This window comes from Haemaphysalis longicornis, unplaced genomic scaffold (assembly GCF_048455015.1).
Source record: "Haemaphysalis longicornis isolate Haplotype H1 unplaced genomic scaffold, Haemaphysalis longicornis Haplotype H1 scaffold_1, whole genome shotgun sequence".
NCBI lineage: Eukaryota > Metazoa > Arthropoda > Arachnida > Ixodida > Ixodidae > Haemaphysalis > Haemaphysalis longicornis.
Genome location: NW_027526203.1, coordinates 458915357 through 458936623, shown reverse-complemented (window position 1 = coordinate 458936623; position 21267 = coordinate 458915357). Strand labels below are relative to the sequence as shown.

The 21267-nt window shown below is 48.1% G+C and overlaps 1 protein-coding gene across 1 annotated transcript in view; it reads left to right on the top strand.

The window, feature by feature from the left end:
• LOC144156122 (uncharacterized) overlaps positions 1–21267 on the top strand; it is an 882723-nt gene that overhangs the window by 784495 nt on the left and 76961 nt on the right. The window contains exons 21-25 of the mRNA XM_077687950.1: positions 5224–5506; positions 11561–11823; positions 12581–12726; positions 16277–16529; positions 20671–20852. Coding sequence (XP_077544076.1) covers positions 5224–5506; positions 11561–11823; positions 12581–12726; positions 16277–16529; positions 20671–20852 — 1127 coding nt within the window. The remainder of the gene's footprint in view (positions 1–5223; positions 5507–11560; positions 11824–12580; positions 12727–16276; positions 16530–20670; positions 20853–21267) is intronic.

The following is a 21267-nucleotide window of genomic DNA, read 5'->3' as shown; positions in this document are numbered from 1 at the left end:
TTTTCACCCAACGAGTGGCCCAAATGGCGGAGAAGGTTTGAACGCTTCTACACGACGTCAGGCCTAAGCGAGAAGCCGGAAGAACACCAAGTAGATGTCTTGCTCTACATCATGGGGGACAAGGCTGAGGACATCTTCAGCACATTTGAGCTCGCCCCAGACGAAGCAAAGAAATTTAGCATCGTGATGGACCGCTTCGAGAAATACTTCATTCCTCGCCGCAACGTGATCTACGAGCGAGCACGCTTCAACACGCGGGTGCAAGAAGAAGGGGAGTCTGCTGAAGACTTTGCGACGGCGCTTCACGCACTGTCCCAGCATTGTGAGTACGGCAGCCTTCAGGAGCAACTGGTCCGTGACCGCTTAGTCGTGGGTATTCGTGACATGAAGTTGTCTGCCAGACTGCAGCTCGACCCCGACCTAACGCTTCAGAAAGCCTGGAATCAGCACGCCAGCTCGAAACGGTCAGGCAACAGCAGGCAGAGCTTCACCCCGACCTGCCAACCGTCAACAAGGTGGGCGCTACACGTCGTGCACAGCGGCAAGACACACGCAAACCACCTTCTGACTCGAGTCAAGGCAGACCCACGGCTAACACATCTCAGGTCCCTAGGCCTTGCCGTTGGTGTGGTAGAGGTTCACACTCCCGATCTACCTGCCCAGCAAAGGACGCAAAATGCAACTCGTGTCACAAAAAGGGACACTTTTCGTCCGTATGCCTCTCCAAAAGGGTGGACATTGTTCAAGGCGCCGATCAGGAATCCCAATGTGCGTTTCTTGGCACCGTGAGTTCACCTGGCATCCACAACTGGGAAGCTACCATCATGGTACAAGGACAACCTTTGAAATTTAAAATAGACACGGGCGCAGATGAAACTGTACTCTCTCCAGAAGCCTTCGAACGACTTCAACCTCGCCCCACTTTGGCCAAGTCTCAACGGAAGCTCCACGGGCCAGATGGACGGTCGTTGCCTGTACGGGGAGTAGCACGACTGCAACTAGCGTTCCGAGATCAAAAGACCACCGAAGATGTCTACGTTCTCGAGGAAGTGCGCTATCCTCTCCCCGGCAAGCCAGCAATTGAAAAACTCCAGCTGATCACCTGCCTCAACTATGTCAGCCACACGGTCAACCCTAAAAAGGAGTTTCCGTCACTTTTCACTGGCCTAGGCACTCTACCAGGGAAGTACAGTCGGTAAAACACTTGTCTATAACAGCGATTTCAACTTCAACCAGCTACATCCGAAAACTGCCGAAACATACTCGTTCCAAACATGTCGGAGGCAAAAGCGAAGGGCTAAGACTTCAGAATTCCGCAGTAGTTTTATTCAAATCTCGCTCCGGCGGGGCAGGACAGGGCTGAGAGTATGAAAGCTGTGTTATAGACAAGCCTTTTACCGGCTGTACGTCATTCGCCTTCATGATGGAGCGACACCGTTTGCACTGTGCTCACCCCGACGCATTCCCATTCCCGTTTATGAGAAGACAAAAAAGGAACTGGAACGAATGGAACAAACAGGCGTCATTTCTCGAGCAGATGAGCCAACACAGTGGTGCGCTCCAATGGTGCCGGTGGTGAAGCCCACAGGAGCCATACGTGTGTGTGTGGACTTCACAGAGCTCAACCGGTTTGTGCTAAGGGTATGTCACCCGATTCCTTCGGTTGAGCACACTTTAGGACTTCTCTCTGGAGCAAGAATTTTTTCAAAACTGGATTCCAATTCAGGTTTCTGGCAGATTAAGCTCGCGGAATCAAGCAGGAAGCTAGCGACATTCATCACACCATTTGGAAGGTTTCACTTCAATCGCCTCCCATTTGGCATTGCCTCAGCCCCTGAGATATTTCAGAGACAGATGAACACCATCTTGGAAGGAATACCACGGGTCTTTTGTCACATGGATGACATTCTCGTTTGGGGAGCTACCACAGAGGAGCACAACGATACTCTTCGTACAGTTCTACAACGCCTCGCCCACGCGGGAGTCACGCTCAATGAGGCCAAGTGCGTGTTCAACGTCCGAGAGCTTATCTACTTGGGACACAAAATCGACCAGGAAGGCATTCGACCGGATGAAGCCAAAATCAAGGCAATCACAGAGATGAAAGCCCCGACGAACAGAACAGAGTTGCAAAGAGTACTAGGTATGGCAACATATACCTATCTCGGTTTGTTCCCAACCTTGCGGAGGTGTTACAACCTCTCACTCTGCTCCTGTCCAAGAAACAAGAGTTTGTCTGGGATTCATATCAACAAACCGCTTTTGACAAGTGGAAGCAGCTTCTCACAACAAGCCCAGTCCTCGCTGTCTATGACCCTGCCAAGAAAACAGTCGTAACAGCAGATGCTTCTTCATTTGGAGTTGGAGCCGTTCTTCGCCAACGACAGGCTAAAGGGAACTACGCAGTTATTGCCTACGCTTCTCGCCTGTTGACGGACACAGAAAGACGCAGACGCTAAGCGCAGATCGACAAAGAAGCTCTAGCGCTCGTCTGGGCTTGTGAGAAGTTCTCAGACTACCTCGTCGGTAAACAGTTCCGTTTGGAAAGCGATCACAAGCCGCTCATTCCAATATTCACCTCCAAAGCATTGGATGGTCTCACGCCAAGGCTGCAGCGTCTGCGAATGCGCATGATGCGCTACTCCTACGACATAACGTACGTTCCAGGGAAAGAACTTCTTGCTGCAGACGCATTGTCACGTGCACCGCTCACGGCTACAGATCCCTGGGATCTAGCGGAAGAAGTCGAGACCTTCGTACGTTTCGTGACATCGAGCGTGCCCATCAAAGCGCCATGCCTGCAATGGCTTAAGGAATGTCAACAGGAAGACAGTTTGTGCATACAACTAAGGAGGTTTTGTAGCAAACAATGGCGACCTAGAAGAGACCTGTGTCCGGAGGCCAAGCAGTTCTTCCAGTTCCGTCACGTGCTGTTTCATGAAGATGACATTCTTTGGTATGGGACCCGAGTAGTAGTTCCTCACTCATGCCGACCACCTATTCTGCGGCTACTGCATGAGGGACATTTCGGAATAACGAAGACGCTGGCAAAAGCAACAGAGACAGTCTGGTGGCCTGGAATTTCACGGGACATCGAAGACGTCGTTAAGCGTTGTCATAAATGTGCCGAAACCACCCTCAACAGGAAAATGCCGCTCAAACCAACACCATTTCCAGAAAGACCCTGGCAGCGGATAGCAATGGATCTTTACTTCCAACACAAAAAGTGGTGGCTGATCATCACAGATTATTATCCGATATCCGGAGATCGCACGTCTTGATCAGCTATCGGCAGCGACGGTGATAACACACTGCAAGTCAATCTTCGCTCGCCATGGGATACCCGAAGTTGCTGTCACAGACAATGGACCTCAGTTCTTCAGAGTTTCCAGGTCAGAATTCGCCACCTTTGCTCGTGACTACGAGTTTCAGCACGCCACCTCAAGCCCTCACTACCCTCAGAGTAATGGATATGGCAGAATCAGCCGTGAAGATCATTAAGACATCGACTTCGAAGACGAGAGACGTCTACACCACTCTTCTGGCTTACCGGACAACACCGCTTAGAAACGGCTACAGTCCGGCCCAACTACTGATGGGACGCCGCTTGCGTACTAAGCTACCCATGGCGTCCAAGCTGCTGGTTCCTGAGCTGCCCGACGTCCGAACTGTCCAAAGGTTCGAAGAAGCGGATAAGGAACGCCAGCGTAATGCGTACGATCGACGCCACGGTACACGAGACCTCCCCGACCTTTTCGACGGAGATGATGTGTGGATCGCAGACCTTAAGAAAAGGGGGACAGTGGTACAGGCTGCAGCCGAGCCGCGATCGTACATCGTCGACACGAAAGATGGAGTTGTGCGTAGGAATCGAACGCACCTTGTTCCTCTCCCCCAAGATGACCCTGGGTCAACTCATGAAGCACAAGGAACTTCACTACAAGATGGAACCACTAGGGAGGAAGGTGCAACGAGATGCCAGGATACATCACATAGCCATAGCCGCTGTGGACGCTGTGTCATTCGGCCGAAGAAGTATACGGCCTGAACCTCCCTCGCTCGTTCATTTCGGAGGGAGATGTTGTATGGTCAACCTCCAATGTCGATTGGCATCCGCAGCAACATCGCGGGCAATGCGCGTGAACGGGCAGCGCGAGAGTTTTCTAGAACAGTTCGCTGTTGTAATAAACTGGTGACGCGGAGCTCCCGGGTCTGCCTCTTGCTTACGGCGTGCACCTGCGACCGTCCTTAAAACATATAGCGTGCGTGATGCTGGTCCCGCGTAATTCCCTAGGGTTATACTTCGGCCGACGAGGCATCGTTAAGCGGGAGACGCATGTTCGTCCGAGCAATCCGTTTTCCGACGCGGCGCGGCAAAAGATCTAGCAGGGATGCGCGCGGGAGTCGCGGACGCGGCGGGTCATCCGGCAGCCAAACTGGTTCTCGGGGCGGAGACGCGTGCGGGGACGCGTGCTTTTCCGCTCATGTGTTCGACCCTTTAAGGGTCGAACACATGAGCAGAAAGGGACACATTAAGGGACGTCATTAATCAACCGCAAGCACTCTGTATTTTATTAATCATGGTTGCAAAAGCATCATTTCTCTAAATCGTGCGCACAACATGTGCTATCATTGGAGCACATAATTGTGTCGAGGCACGGGAGATCGCAGCCCCTAGGTGATTATGTATACAGTTACACTGAAGCAACGTTCTTACGTGAAAAAGTTAATGATTGCCAAACTCATAATGGTGTATCCAGCTTTTTCTTTTTCTTCTTCTTTTTGGGAGCCTAAAAGGAGACTGGATGTTTCGAGCCCTCGTCGATAAGGCCACGCGTACACAAAGAGGCCGGCTGCCATCTTGTAAATTCAACGCTACGACTAAGGTTTCGAAGCTGTGCCGTTTATGCCGGGACAAGCGACAACGCTGCGTCCACGCTCGGCGATAATCCGCTCCCGATATGGGACGCCGAGGCGGCTTTTCCGCCTTGGCGCGCGCGGTGTGCCGACCCCTCCGAGCGCGCCGGGGTGAGCGCGCGTGCGTGCGACCGCGCGTCAAGACTCGGGGTCACGTGTAGGCCGTTCCGAGGCGCGTCGGCCTTGGTGGGCCCGCTAATGACGTGTCGAAGGGCTCTTCATCCGCGTCTAATTGCCGCGCCTCTTCACGCGTCGCCTGCTCCTCCTCCTGGATGTGGCAATCTGAGCGGCGTTCGCTCGCTGCAGGCGCACCGCGTCCTGGGCATCGGCATCGAGCACGTGGTTCTGCTGGACAGCAAGACGCTGGTGCTGTCTAAGTCGCAGCACACAAGCGAGCTGCAGCAGTGGCGCGCCGGCGGGGGCCGCTCGCACGACCGACTGGTGCTCGAATTCCGAGGCACCAAGTGGTCCTTCGTGGCGGCCCAGTCGCTGCGCTCCATAGGCTCCGTGCTTTGGGAGATCATGCAGGACCTGGACGCACGCTTCCTGGACGAGCATCTCATCACCACGCGCGAAGAGCTCGACAAAGGTACGCGCACGGCACCGCCGCCACCACAGCCGAGCTCCGCGCTCCTATAGTGAGTGAGCGAGCCGAGCGCTTGGGCAGACTGTCGTTTATTCAGCGGATAACCCGCTTAACAGTTACCCGCTTAACAGTTAACCGGGCTTTTTTTTTTTATCTAGATGCGGTAACAAGCTCTTTCCTGATATTCACCATCCATCCATCCGACTACTGCTGTTTCCTTTCTTTTTCTCTCGGCGCTTCCAGAATCACAATACTTTTAAGGCTCGCGATGGTGGAGCTAAAAAAATTCGCTTCAGTTGAAAAAAAAAAAGTAATATAAAGAAAAATTAAGAGAACGACCCAAGCATTGCGTGCAGTATATCCTCAGCCTGTCATTTTGTGAGAAGACACCTCAGGCGCTGCCTTGCGCTTCCTCCCGAGCTGACAGCCATAGAGCTTTCTTCCCATCTAAAACACAAAGTTAGCTTTCGGTATGTTCTCTACAACGACTATATGACAATATATGCAGATTGATAGCGCGAGAGATTTGTAGCTAAGGAGGTAAGAACGCTTGGTTGGCGCCTATTTTTAGTCTCCTGGTCTTGATGTTCGCACTGCACAAGTGCTACTAATTAGGTCCGTAGTCACAATATCATCCGTGGATTTACGCTTGTTTCACCTTGGCTCTGATGCACGCCGTAGCGGAGGTGCCCGGACTAATTTTGACCACCTTGGGATCTCTAAGTTTCACAGTTTTATTTAGCCTAACTGGTTGGTTGAGCAGTATTTTAAAGCGGAGCTCTAGCTTTACTGTCCTCACTGATGCCGTTGTAGGCCAATACGCCCTGCGGGAAAGCCAACCTTCTCTGACGATGACGGTGAATGATCGTGGGTTAAGTGAAAAAAAAAACAACGCTTCTCGTAGCCGCATTCGAGTCTGGGTCCCTCGCGTTATGAAGTCGGCATCTATGCGATTGCTCCATTTCGACATGATCGAAGCGAACTCCGAGCAGCGGGTACCGCTTCGCGCCGGGCACCCCAAACCCGAACGTTAGGCCTACGGAGTGCACACCCGAGAGTTGCGGTTAGTATTCGAGGAAAGTGATGCGCACCTCCGCGGTAGGATATAGTCGCAGTGTGGGATTGGCCACAAAAGAATCCATCTCGAGAAAGCTTCGCGTTCAACCATCGTCGTCGTTAGACGGAGCGGTGCATGATTTTTCTGGTCTTTACTCGAGATTGCAGCATCTTGAACCAATACAAACCAAAAGGATGGGGTCCGCCTGCTTGAATTCGGAGTTATTTGTTAGTTCTCCCGAAGATGTTGCAAAGATAAGCTGTCGCTTTGAGAAGAAAATAATCGCAAAATAAAAAGGCGGTTGATATCTCAGCAAAGTTGTCTTGAAAGCAGCAATGTCTATTTTTTTTTTTTTTGTTCTTTGCACTCTCATTTCGCTGTACTATAGTAGGACGCCTACAACTAAGTATTTTTGGTGGCGGCGAAAAGCGAAAACGCCCGTGTGTTCGAGATTTCGGCGCACGTTAAAGATCCCCACGGGTTCAAAATTTATCCGCAGCCCTCCACTATGGCGCACCTCATCGCCTGTGTAGCGTCGGCGATTTAAACGTCATAATAAAAAAAACAAATCATACAACTAAGTATTTAACCGGCAAGCGACGAGCAAAAAGTACGCTTAAGTTTGATAAGAGCTAAAAATACTTTTTGTAAGCTTGTTCGAGGGCTTCTACATTATCGACGCGTGTGACATGTCCCTTGTGTATTTTTCTCATTCAGCTTGTAGTATCACTGCGGCCCACTTGTGAGCTCTGACTGATAAGCCCTAAACAATGAAAGTTGTATCGAGTTTATCGCAGCAAATACAATGCGGAAGAATAAGGGAAATCTTATTCGATTGAAGAGCACAAGTGCAGTGGAAGTGGTACTAGAGCTTCAGCTCTATTCAGGGGACCGGCAATCAATTGCGTGACGAAAGTGTTCGCACGTCATCCGATAAGAGTGACGTTGGAGGGATGAAGATAAATGCTGGGCATACACCCCCCTTTCGAAAAAACCCGTTCGACGGTAAATTTAGCGCTGAAAATACGCCAGATAAAATTGATAACTGCGGCAACATCTCTTGATGCGCTCTTTCCGTGGAACATCCGAGCAAGCAGCAAGGACTTGTTTGTAATGTCCTGACCTACACTTGGTTGTGCACCGAAACCGTCAGAACGCTCCGGTGGCGTTTTAACGTCTGCGAATACGCCCAGAAAAAATGTAATATTCAGTTATACGCGCTAGTATTTAAATGCAGAGGCTCAAACAACTTCAAAGTCTTACCCGCCGCGGTGGCTCAGTTGCTAAGGCGTTGTGCTGCTCAGCCCAAGAGCGCCAGTTCGATTCCCTTCCACGGCGGCCGCTTTTCTGATGGAGGCGAAATCGAAAACGCCCGTGTGTTCGAGTTTCCGGCTGATGTTAGAGATCTCCAGGGGGTCAAAATCAATCAAATCATTACGGCGCGCCTCATCGCCTGTGTAGCGTCGGCGCGTTAAACGTCACAATCAATCAATTAAACCTCCAAGTCTTAAAACGTCGCAATATGGCAACAAAAGAAGGCCTTATTATACCTTCACAGGTAGAAAAATGTTCCCATTTCGGGGCTCAAAATGATAAGGACCTCCGAAAGCAGTGACTCTTTGAGAAGACTGGCCGAGAAGCTGGCGGTTCACAAAAACTCGTTAAACAGCTAAAAGTACGGAACGATAGCAATCTAACACCTAGGCGAAGCCCTCAAAGTGTAGCAGGACGTTGAAAAGTTAACTTTCCTCGTGTGCTGGTGATCTCTAGTTCAAGCCGCTTGCCTGTGGTAATTTTTTAAGCCGATGAAGTTCTCGAAAGTGTGCAGCTTTGTATTGTACTCGCTTGGATGCACTTCGGTGTAGTGTCGTCCGCAGGGTTTCACTTTGTGTGTGTTTGGGATGAGAAAAATAGAGAGAGACCGTGACAAAGAGAGAAACTAAAATTTTACACAAAATTATATCATTCAAAACTAACAGCAAAACGGCAAGGCGCTTGCACTAAATAAGCTTTTAATTCTTCGTTTTTCAGCGGCCCTGCGAAATGGCTGATTTTAGTAATGAGAGAAGATGTGCAAGCCGCGTAAGCCTGCTGCATTGCTTGCGACGGATAAATAATTATGTGTTACCATTAATCGATGACAGGCACAGTGAAGGCGTTCTTCCCCTTTCCACGATCCCGAAATTTGGGGGTGAGGCTGCGGCTGTCAACCCCCCCCCCCCCCCCCCTTCCCTGTTTTTGCGTACACCAGTGCTTCGGTGAGTGCCAGGCCTACAACCAGCTACTTAAAATGTTACTCCTCGTTCAAGGCTTCCTACAGCTATACGCGCCTTAACAAACTTTTAAAGCGAAGCTTTTGTGTTCTCAACGATGGCGTCTGTAACGGGAAGATGCTTTGCAGGAAAGCCAACTTCCTCTGACGATGATGATGATTGTTCGTGGGCGAAATGAAAGAAGAAGAAGAAAACGCTTCAGTGATAGGAATCGAACCTCGGTCCCTCGCACTATGAATCAGCCGGCGTCTATCCGATTGCTCCATTTTGACATGGTCGAAACTAAGTGCAAACTCAGACGACAACCAAAGAGTCCGTCACGAGAAAGCTTCACGTTCAACCATCGTCGCCGTTAGACGGAGAGGTGCATGATTTTGTTAGAAAGCAGGATACGTGTGGGTGCGCTATGTATAGCTGTACAAACATCCATGTTAGGTTCTTCCGCGCGCATTCGGCAGTCGCACTCTCCCTGTGCACTTTCCCGAGGTAATTGACTGAAGACAGAAATAAAGTTGCATAGTTGCCCCCTGGTAGTTGCAGTACCCAGATTGTCTTGTGCCACAATGCCATGCTGCCGAGATAGTCTAAAAAATACATAGCAACAAAAAGAGCCGTGAGGACTCTGACACATTATTTGCATGGGGCTCCTAAATAGTGGCACGAAACTATCAATAATCGACTACCGGTAGAGCACTATCGGTAATCGGCTGTTGATAGAGTACCTATAGTTGTTTTTATAGTTGATGCTATTTATTTGAACTATTTATATTACAGTGTGGAAAGTCAGCTGTACTTCAGCTATGAATAGGGGATGATAAAGCTCACAAGTCCGCCCAGAAGTATCTTCTTGTAGAAAAGCACCCTTGAATAGGAAAACATCCGAAAAAATTTCGAGTAACAACCTGTGAGGCGGTTAACAGTTAATTTTGTGGAAAGAGTATATCAATAGCCCGTTATCAACGGAAGTTATAATTTTTGATACCCTTCGCGGAGGTCATCATTTTGTTTTAGTCTTTTGATGAACGAAAAAAAAACGAAAACTCGCACGTGTCAAGTTTTCAGCGAAAGGCCCCGAGTTGGTCTAAATTAAACCGGTAGGTCTCCAGTACGGCGCGCCTCAGAGCCTCAACTTCAGCGCGTAAAAACCCAAAATCTGAATTTTTTGCGGCAACATTCAACTATGGTAAAACTATCAATTATTCTATCTATATTCGACTATCATAGAGGTGTGGATGCTTTTTTGGCACCAGCTATAGTTATGAAAAAAAACTATTGGTAATATCGATAGTCACTTTACCGATAGTTTTGCATTTCTACCTCTGAGACGTCGGCGAACGGAACACATGCGTCACAGTGGGGAGAACCTAAATGAGCGATGACGACTCGGCCCAAAAGGGAGGTTCTGGCCAACCTTTCATTTTGCGCCGAAGCATCCCCGTTCTTAGCCTCGCATAGAGCCGTATTAGGAATTCCTGCAACGCTGAATAAAATCCGCTAAAAAGAGCTGCTTAAGGTCGTGGATTATGTCTGCCGCCTACTTCACGTTTTCTTTTTTTTTTTTTTTTTTTTGGGGGGGGGGGTGCAGAAGCCATCGGTTCAATTATATTTCCTTACTCCTTGATCGAAACTTATTTCGAGCACTCCGGAATAAAATTATCGGGCATAAGACTTTCGAGTACTTGCCTTCAGAAATCCATTTCTTTTATGCTGAAGGGTTTAAGCATATCTACTGGCCATGGAGTCCTTCTCAGGCATCCGTATTCTGCTTGGGCTCCGATTTCTGTCTTTCCAAAGAAACAAAAGCAAGGCCCCAATAGTGCCACTCAAGTCTTTCCTCAATCGCTTCATGAAAAATATTTAACTATTTAACGACACGGAAATTGTTTGGATGCCTCTAACCAGTTCAAAAGCGCGCAGGCAGTCTTTAATTGCCGTGCTGCCACAGGGCAATTACAGGTGAGTTAGGCGTCTCTAGGGGACAAATATATGGTTCTCTTGGTAAAATAGAGTTCGGCACTGGAATAAATTTGTCGAACTCTAATTTCTGAGTTCCACTCGTGTGATCTGTCCTTTCATAACTGAGTGCAAGTTTAAAACGTTATTGCATATTTTGAGCTCGAAAAAAGCGAAAACATCAAGCGCCGCTAGCGGCCGTTTTGCCCACTGGCGCAAGGACGTCATGGTGTTCCGTAATGATGGTGGGCCGATCATGCTAGCGGAAGGAAACAAGTACTTTCGAGACAGCCTAAACTTTCTGAACAGTTCACGGCAGTTTGTCGTGCCGCCACCTTGCAGAAACTGCAGAACCAAACTACGGTATCGATTGCAGCCGCAGCGCTCATCTTCCTGATGGAGGATAAAAACCAAAAGACTCCCGTGTCTAGATTTCAGCCCATGTTGAAGATCCGCAGATGGGTAAAATTAATCCGGAAACCTCTACCACTTGGGCATCTCAGAGCCCAAATCTGGTTCCATGGTTTTCAAGGTTTGCTGGTGTTTTAGAAATTCAAATCAGCCATTAGGTAGAGTTTTGCAGTACACCGAGAACCGCGCCATTAACGATCCTGTTCTCCTTAGGTTCCAATTGAAGCTTGACTTTTCTGACTATCTTTGGCACGTAGGGGAGACCTCTAGATTTGAGTAGGCGGAGCCCCGTACGTCGGGATATTCTAGGAGGCGATCTGATGCCTGCTGGGAGGCACATGTACGTTGCTCTCGGTGTCGCAGAAAGCCACCGCAACATGGTTTCGGTGCACGGTCTGGAGCGAGCCACCATCTACAAGGAAGAGCTGGAGAGGCTGCAAGGCCTGCTGCATTTTCCCGAAGAGGTGGCTGTGCGGCTTACCGATGTCGAGTACGAGCTCTTCTACAGTGTCAGCCCGGTCCACTACGTCCGGCAGGTGACCGTCGACCTCAGCGGAAAGGCGGCCACGTTCAACTCGGCGGACAAGGACCGGACCGTGCAGACACTGATCAAGCGCTTTAACGAAGTACGTCCCTCTCTAAGCCCACGAGAGAGCGAAATCCAACGAGTTCTGCAGTCGGGCGAAACATTGTTGTCGATAAACTTTATGTTATCGATCGTTATTTTTTAAACGAGCGCCATCGTCAGTAAAACCAGCTCTCTTCTCATTTATCTTGCCGCCGGTTGGTCGAAAGTATTTACAATATAGTATAACACATAAGTGCAGACTCCGTCCTACAGCGGACACAAATAGTCTGATGACGATGGCGTTGTTGTTGTTGATAATGAAGAAGAAGAAGAAGAAGATGATGATGATGATGACAACGATGATGGCCATGCATGTTACGGGGCATGCTGAGGTTTTTTAACGTTACGACTCATAATGCATACGTGCAGGACCAGCAGCCTGTGAATGGCTTCTGCCGGGTCGCTCGCTTAACTTGCTCACTTACATGTCTGAGTTGTCGGTGGACGTTATTTTCGTTTCACCGCCATTTGACTGGGAGGCAGTTTTGTACAATCTCAGCATCTGTGTCGGGACAAAACGATCGCAACTGATTTGTATTGCGTTAATTTTATTTATAGCATACAAAAGCAGGACTAAGTTAGGAGGTATAATATAAAATAAGAACGGAGGTTCCTATTTTTGGTCTTCAGAGCTCCAGTGGGCACACTTAATTGTTAATCGGTGTTGACATTCACTCAGAACAGTATATTATTTTGTGTAGTACGCTAATAAGCGTGTCTTCGCGCGCGTTTTTTTTTTCTTTTTCGGGGCACAGGTGAGTTCCTGGGTGACACACATCATTATATCGCAACCAACGCACGAAGACCGCAAAGCAGTCTTGTCGTGCATTCTGCGAATCGCCATGTGCTGCTGGAACATCGGAAACTTCAACACGGCGATGGAAGTCCTGGCTGGACTAAAGCAAGTCGCCCTTACTATATTTCTCACATATCTTCGTACCCACTTGCTGCATTCTTTTCCTGTATTATGCTCATCTTGGGGTATTCGTAGATCAGCCTTGGTCTGGCCTGTCTACTGCCGTTAACAGCGGATAACCGGGGCAGGAATGGGGCTGTGCGATACGAGGAACGACTGCAGTGTTTGTCTGCTTGCTTCGTCCACGCAAAAGCCTATTTTAAAAGCCCGGTGTTTGGATCGAGGTGTGTTCATTTACTAGTAGTCAGCGGGATATAATAATTGTTCACAATGTCACTGTTAACATCCAGCTGAAATAAGCTTCAATTAGCGTTATATTTGCCGAGTACACAAAGTTGCAAGTAACGCTTCGAAGGGCAAATGTTTCATCTTCATTAAAATGGAGCAGCGTATATATTTTTACTTCACATCGGGCTTTTAAAATATGCAGGTGAGGCGAATCTAACACCTCAGAGCGCGTCGGAGGACAAAAAAGATTGGAGACTTGGCGGGTGGCAGCGAGCGTAAAAGCTGACAAGCTTGAAACTAAGGAAGGCCTCCTACAGTACGGAGAGTGATTACACATACAGGTGGACAGAAGCCCACAACGGAGTATACTTCCGCCACATATGATTTTACTTCCGCTGTGGCGACGTGTTAACTGACTGTACTGGAGACGTGAAACGCATAACCGTGTCCTGTCAAGGTCGGGCCTGTCAAAAGACAATCAAATTCTCCAGTTGTTTTGTGGCCCAGCGAACGCATGTGACGGTTACAGGCGCCGTAGTTACGATATGGAAAATTTCTCGCGTCATGCTTTGCTCCTTCCTGTAGGGTCTTTACCTATGTGGATAGTTCCTTGTTTTTTTTTTCTGCTGCCTTCATTCCCATGGCACGCTGGTGACAACTGCCCGTCACGTGATTCCGTAATCAACAGATTGCGGACTTCATTGGCGAGCGAGCACACCTGGCGCACACAAAAATCAACAGCAGAAGCCATTTGCTGCTGACGCTTTCATCACCCGCAGAGGGCGACAACAATCCAGGGCTTAAGGCCGAAACCAAACGCCCTGTGAGCTCTAGCTGTCCGTTGCAGTCCGCAAAAAAGTACGCACGCTGGTCCACGCCTGGTTACGCAACGCCAGTTGCGTCACTAGAGCGCCTTGGCGCACGACTAGAGCGCCTTGGCGCCTTGGCGCACGACGTGACGTCTGCGATCGCACGGAACTGCTAACCTGGGAAAGCAGTCACAGACAGTCCGGGATAGGATACAACCTAGCCTCAGAACCCCTGCAAATAAAGGATACGGGGAACGAAGAGATGGGCGAAGACGGAACAAGCGGGTTACTCTAGCACCCGAACCCAGAAATAGCGGCAGCCGGAGGAACTAAATTGAACAATGACCGTCTAAAGGGCAGCCATTGGGCACGATGGGGAACGAAATGCAAAAACAACGGGGAAAAATTCGAATTACACTCAAAGGCCATCTATGATATGGGGGAAGACAACATAAATAAGTACCAGCATAAAGTTAAATCTCGACGAAATAATTGACTACATGAAAGCAAAACAATGAAGGCAAGCAACGTAGCCGATGAAAATGGAAGACTACACCGATAAGCTGGGTGGATTACGGAATAAAAGAGCCGATTGAACAGCGGAAAAGAGCGTCGAGAGAACGCAGGTAAAGGGGAAACGAAGAAATACAAAAAAAAAATAATTACAGCTACCGGAATACAAAATATGAAGTGACATAAAATGATGCAGGCAAAAACAAAGCGAAAAGCGACCGACTAATGAGAGAAATACGCTGTAAATGCAAAGGTGCACGCAGAACGTTTTGGAATCAAATAAAAGCAGCAAGGAACGACGTTCATCAAAAATTTCTAATGCATGAGCAACTTTAGACGAATGCAAACATTGTAAAGAGGATCAAGCATTGTTGCATATTTTTAAAGTGATGAGTGACAAATGTACGCAAATAGAACAAGTGACAGTTTCTGTATAAATGTAGTGATACAGAAGCCTACAATAACAGAAATAAATGTAAGACATCTTGACTAGGGTGCAGGAGAACTTTCTAACAAAAACACAGTTGAACCAGGCATACACTACCAATGCACTTGATAAACCTGCTTGAACCAAACGGTAAGGCACTATTGTTAATTGCGCTATAGTATGCGACAGAAGCAACGACATCCTGATGGATTGGTTTCATAATGGAATGAATGTAAGAGGTAGCGGCCTAGAGAACAAAGCCATTATCGATTCATGCAGACCACTTACAGTAACATCGGTCTTGTATAGGTTCGTAGTGCAGGCAATCAAAGCAGAAAGTCAAGCATGGTGGAGAAAAATGAAATCCTCGTATAACTGCAGAATTGATTCTTAGAAGACATACTCTTCGAGGATAATATTTTTTTGCCTTAACACAGTGTATTCAAATTTCGGTAACCGATGGAAGACCATTAAGGGCAGCGTTTTCGACATTTAAAGGGGCACATGACAATGTAATAGGGGATTGCCGCGGAGGATTCCAAAACGGGAAATCTTATATGACGAGGTCATACAGTCGCTTATGGTAGCACATATATATAAACGGTCGGGTGAACTTCGCATGGAAACGATAGAAATGCGCTCACAAGGGCAACGCCCATAAAGGGTTAAACATGGATACCGTTTGATCCCGCTGCTGTTTATGCTTGACATGGCAGGAATACAAAAAAAGAAAATCTTGAAGTTACTTAAGGTTCAGTTTAACGCATAGCTCGCAAAACAAAGTCGTGGAACATAGTGTTCTGGGATTGCTATGTTCTGAAGACGGTGTTATTATTTTTTTGCTGGTAGCCATAGATTTATTTGATGACTCACAAATATTTGTGGTTCGATCTCGGCCATGGCGGAAGGTTTCCTCCGATGATGGAAGCGAAAAACGAAAACGCCTGTGCCTAGATTTCGGCGCACATTAGAAACCACAGGTTTCCAAAATTATTTCGTATTCTTGCATTATGGCGCGCCTTATTGCCTAGGTGTTGCTCCGGCGCGTAAAACTACCAAAATATGAACCACTGTCTGCGGCCAGGTACGCTTATCCAAACTCGAATATTTGTATTCGTTCACTCTCGGTTTTTGACATGAAGGATTGACACTGCACCAATACTGTTGTCATTGAAAACTATTATTCCATATTTTTTGCGTACCAAATATTAAACCGAGGTATTATTTTTAGCAGACAAAATCTAACAATCATAACAGTACTGGCAGGCCATATGGTTTGAACGTAATGCAGAGAAAGTAAGCTATAAAGCCGTGGAGGTGACTAATGGGTGATCGGAACACTGGTGGAGGAGGAGCATAGAGGTGGATATAACGTATACGAGACATACGGCCTCTTTAACGACATCTAATTGAAGCCTGCCGCTAATAGCTACATGCTAAAATTTTAAGGGTATAATGCTTGATGTAAGTGTATGGGAACCTGTGGCGGATACCATCGCCTCGGTACGAAGTCGGCGCCACCACCGATGATCAATCGACAACCCAACCATCCTCGCAGGTCCGAGAAGCTGAAGCCCTTCTGGCTGTCGCTGTCCGACAAGGACCAGCTTCCGGTGCTGGAGTTCCTCAGCCAGGCTTTGCTGAATCCAGAGCCCTCGGAAGAGTACCGGGCGGCCGTGGAGAGGGCGCTCAACATCCCGCATTCCAAAGTCATTCCCTTCTTCGGCACTTTCCTCCGAGACCTGCGCGCCATTCTCCAGGGCATGCCCAGCCTCGTCGTGTTGCCCTCGGAAAAAGCCAAGAGAATCGAGGCAAGTGCAGCGTGCGTCTTTCTTCGGGCCACCGGTATTTCGTTCAAGGAGCGTAAAATGGGTTTAGTTGGTGCTGTGAGCTCGAGAACACTATTTTTAGCATCAAGACTCGCTCAAAAAGACAGGAACGAGATGAAGCACGTCTACTCCTCATCCTGTCCTCTTACGTCCATTTTTGAAGCTAGTTAAGACTTACTGGTGCTAATGGCCCCTGAGATATTGGCAACAGTGTATTGTTCTCACGGTCTGTTCTTTTCATCTTGAGGAATCAAAGTTCTTTTTTTAATAACCGAACCACACATTAGCGAAACCCGTCAGGTTTCTTGCGTCGAGGTTTAAACATTGCCTTTTTGGCGTTGCCCGTTTTCTCTGAAGTAGGCTTGTGAGAATACTCGGTTGTTTCGAATATTCGATCGAATAAACTGTTAGGTCAGGTCAGGTAAGGTCTAGCCAAGTTAATGCAGGGGCTGCCGCGAATTAATGATAATGGAGCTAACAGAAACTGTGCGGGGTAAAGGCTGCTAATATAGCTGCAAATTCGGAATATATGTACGTATAAGAATATAAGGAAATACAAGTTTAAAAACCAGATCGTGAATAAACAGGGGCAAATTGTCTAGCAAAACAAATGTGATCAAAATCAACAGTGGGTACCACGGAATAGGTCACTACAAAAATCATATAAGTTAATATAGGAGTTTGTAAGCAAGCAGTGCATGGTAGAGACATAATAAAATGGAAATATCAGTATAGTAGGTTAGGGGAATGGCACATTGAACAAAAAAAAACTATGGTTGATTCCTCTGTCATAGGAATCAGTAAAACACGAAAGTGAAGTGTGCAGCGAAATCTGCAGCTGAGCATGATCTGCGGGTCGGCGGCTGTCTTGTGGGCGTGCTTGGCGAGCGACGTCCTGCTGGCGGGTCGCTTCGGCAAAGATGTACTGGCGTCATTTCCGTGATGGATATGAAGTCAGGGAAATCTTGGGGTATCACGGCATAAAACACTTTCGTGTTAAAATATGAAACCAGAAAACGAACAACCCGAAGTACAACGTATAGTACTAAATGTTGCTTCCCCCCAAGAAGACCCTGTGTGCAGGGTTGCACTCTTTGCAGGCTACTTGCTTCACTGTAGTGGCGTCACTTCCGCGACGGATATGACGTAAGCGAAATCTTGGTGTATCCGGGAATAAAACACTTTCGTGTTAATAAATGACAAAAGGAAACCTCAATTTAAAAAAAAAAGATGTAGATGGTGTATCAAAACGGCGTTTGATAAAACTACGTTTCATGAAACTACGTTCGATGAAACGGCGTTCGATGGAAACAGCGTATCTTCCATAAAATGGCGTTCAATAGCACCTGGCAATAGCCCTCCCCTTCTTTTGCCCCTAATACTAGTCGCGTAGCATTAGGGGCAAAATTGCATAAATGTTTTCATAATTTCATAATTCATGATGAAATTAGCATAATTTAATCATGAATTATGAAACTCTTCGCAAATTTCTGGGTGGCGTCTCACGATTGATGTTTCGATCGTATTCAGGTTTTGTAAACGCGCAATCCAATTCGAAACGGTTTGCTGCATCTTATGCTCCTCTGTAAGAGAAAAGGTGCAAGCATGTACTTTGTCCCGGGTAGGGTGAGCACCGGCTCTCTGACCTTTATGAACAGAACTTCAGCGGCAGAGAGTGTTGGAGACCTCTCGGTGGAGTTACGAGTTCTGCTTGCGATGAGACCCTTATGTCACAGCGAAGTCATGGCAGGCATTCTTCAACTGATGCGCCGCCACAACGTCGGCTTACAGGCCTCTCCCACCGTCCTTGTCAAATCTGCACGTTTAGGATACGTAACGGGTCCACATCGTCAACAGCCCGCGTATAAGGATTATGTCACACGTAAACCTAAACTGGTGCTGGCATTGTTTGTCTTCGCCCTGTGTTCAACCGTGCTTCTGCTCATCCTTTGGCTGACAGTTAAGGACGTCGTGTAGATTGTGCTAATGCCGGGCTCTGGACAGCTACTTCTGCGGCCCCACTTTTGACAAGCGAAGTAGTACCACGGTGACAGAGCCGGATGGTCGATTTTCAAGGATTTGACGTGAAGTAAGTGCTCTGAACATGGGATTAAACTTGTCTTGTTTTAAATGCAGAGCATTTCTTTAACTCACGATGTCACCCGTTCTAGGCGTCCGTAGTAGTCCGCATCGCTCGCAGGTGCGCCCTCTCGGCGCGATCGTGGCGTGATAAAGGCGGGTGTCGGCGAGGCTGGAACGCACTCATCGCCGCGCTCTCTCGTCAGCAGTTGCCACAAGTGCAACAACATTAACGTAACGCAAACTACTTAACGTCGTGCGCCCCCGGAAATGCTCTGCATTTGATCGTGCCCCTCGCGAGGGGGATGTTTCTTCCATCAGGAAAACGGCTACCGCTGGCGGGAATCGAACCCGCGTCCTCGGGCACAGCATTTCTTCCACCCGTCGTCTTGTCATCATTCACTCAGTTAGGACGGTGACGCTGCTGAGCCCAGAAACGGCCGGCAAAGGGCTGCGCCCTAAAATAACAGCTTCATTTTTTTTACTTTGTCCGTTCTTACCCGCTTTTCTTCGTTATTTTTTTTTTGTTAGTCATCAGCCTAGTACTTTTATAATCTACCCGTCACCTTCATTCGTTGTTCGCTTGTTTTTGCAGTACAAGAGCGCAATCTAACTTTCCGTTACTTGTTTGTCAGCCTCAGCGTGTTTGCGTACATGGGTGCTGTTTTTACCTCGCCCTTGTGTTTACGAAATTAATCGCATGCCCCGTTTATTTTGTATACCTCCAGCTCTCTTTGTCCTGATTATTTTTCTCTCTATAATCTAGCAAAAGTTTGATGTGGACCAGTTGATTAATTAAGAAACGAACAAGACAGACAATTGCGCCTTGTCTGTCTTGTCAGTTTCTTCCCGCGGCCGCGTTTTGTGCGCCCCTAAACCCTTTCCACGGTTTGCTCTTCATGCTTATTTATTTGTCTCACTGCTCGCAAAACGTTCGAGAGCGCACACAGCTGAGACGCGATCAGTGCCTGCTTGCTGGGCCGTGGCCTTCCGTCACCCGCCCGAGACGTCGTCGCGGGAAGCGGCGAGTCAGAGCTTTCGCGAACTCTTCTTGGGGCCGTCGTGAGCCGCGTATGTGCCAAGGACCCATTGTGTATTCCCCGGCCACGCAGCGAAGCATGCCCGGTTTCGATGCTCGTGCCCGCCCCCGGCTTGTCATCCCGTCCCTGGTAGTGATTCCCAGCCCATGGGCTCTCAGCAAGCAGGTTCCAAGTTCCGCGTCATTCGCCCATTGAAATTGACTCTTTTAATACAACGCCAAGTACTAACGAGTTGGCCAGTACTGCTGTTGCAGATCTGAACACGTCCTCAAATAATGGTTATGTAGCTTGATTTAAATGATTATGAGAGTTTTATTAACAACAAATAATTATTTCTTAAACAATTCTATCTAAAAAGGCATAACAACGCGATAATTTGGGGTTCACAAACCCTTTAACCCGGCCATGTAAGAGCTACTGCTGCGAACACCGTGCGGAAGCTCGATTCGGCACATGTCCTACGAACAAGATCGTACTGCTGACGCGGCGTGTGCCAGGGCGGTTGTACAACGAAACTCGCTGTCTCTGGAAACAGGCTTTACTGATTGCTTTATATGTGCACGAGGGTGCGGGTTCTAGTCCTGGATTGGGCGGCTGTTTGCTTATGGAAGTTCAAAACAGAAATTCCCGTGTGTAGGAGAGTTATTCCCAGGTGGTTCAAGTTATTCCACTGGCCCCACACGATGGGTCTCATAACCCACGTGCAACACCGGAGCGAAAAATCCCAATTAGAATTTTTGAAGGACGCCATTACTTGAAGGTATGCTGTCTCATTAAAATGATTGACTCTGATCGTGAGACAGGGCTAGCGCATCTATGCGCGTTCTACTGATATGTTGTCCATGGATTTCTGAACTGTACCGTCTGTAAAAGAAAGGTGATTCGTTGGAATCAAGGCCCAACTTCCTCAATCGCTTTGCCCGTGCCTCACACCACCATATCGGGGAGAATAAGCGTGAGAACATTACTGATCTTGCCCCTTTTTGCTCCTTCATCTCTTGCAGTTTGTGTCCGATTTCCACGGCGAAGATCATTTCATGACCCGCATCGGAGTGGGAGGCATCATCAACGTCGAGAAGATTCACCAAGCCCATCGCGTCCTCGACGACATCAAAGCATTTCACCACCATTACAAATGCAGGGAGCAGGCCCTGGCTCAAGTGGCCATCAACAGCAAAGAAGTCAGGTACGCGATCTCCGCTCCTCCTCACATATTATGATACCGTGCCTGTTCCAGTGGGCGCGTTCTTTATAAGGGTTAACCTTTTGCGCCCTGAAACAGGTTTTGCCGATACATGTATAAGCCGATGTTCTAGTGCACACCTCCGGGAAATTCCTACGAGACCCTGTGTTTATCAAGTACTAGACAAGTACACCGTAACAGATATTACGAGTGGCCTCGGAAGAGTAGTGTGAGTTTTGGGGCCGTGCGCGCCTGCCTCTTTGTTCGACTGTACACGTGATTGCACAAAACAATTATTCCACCCTCGCTTCTTCTCCTGATGACCTGGAGCCCCGTTTCTCTCTATAAAGGCTGTTCGTTCATTTTTTACCTTGCTCAGTGCTGCCAGTTGCGATATGTGGAAGGTTTGGTTGCATGC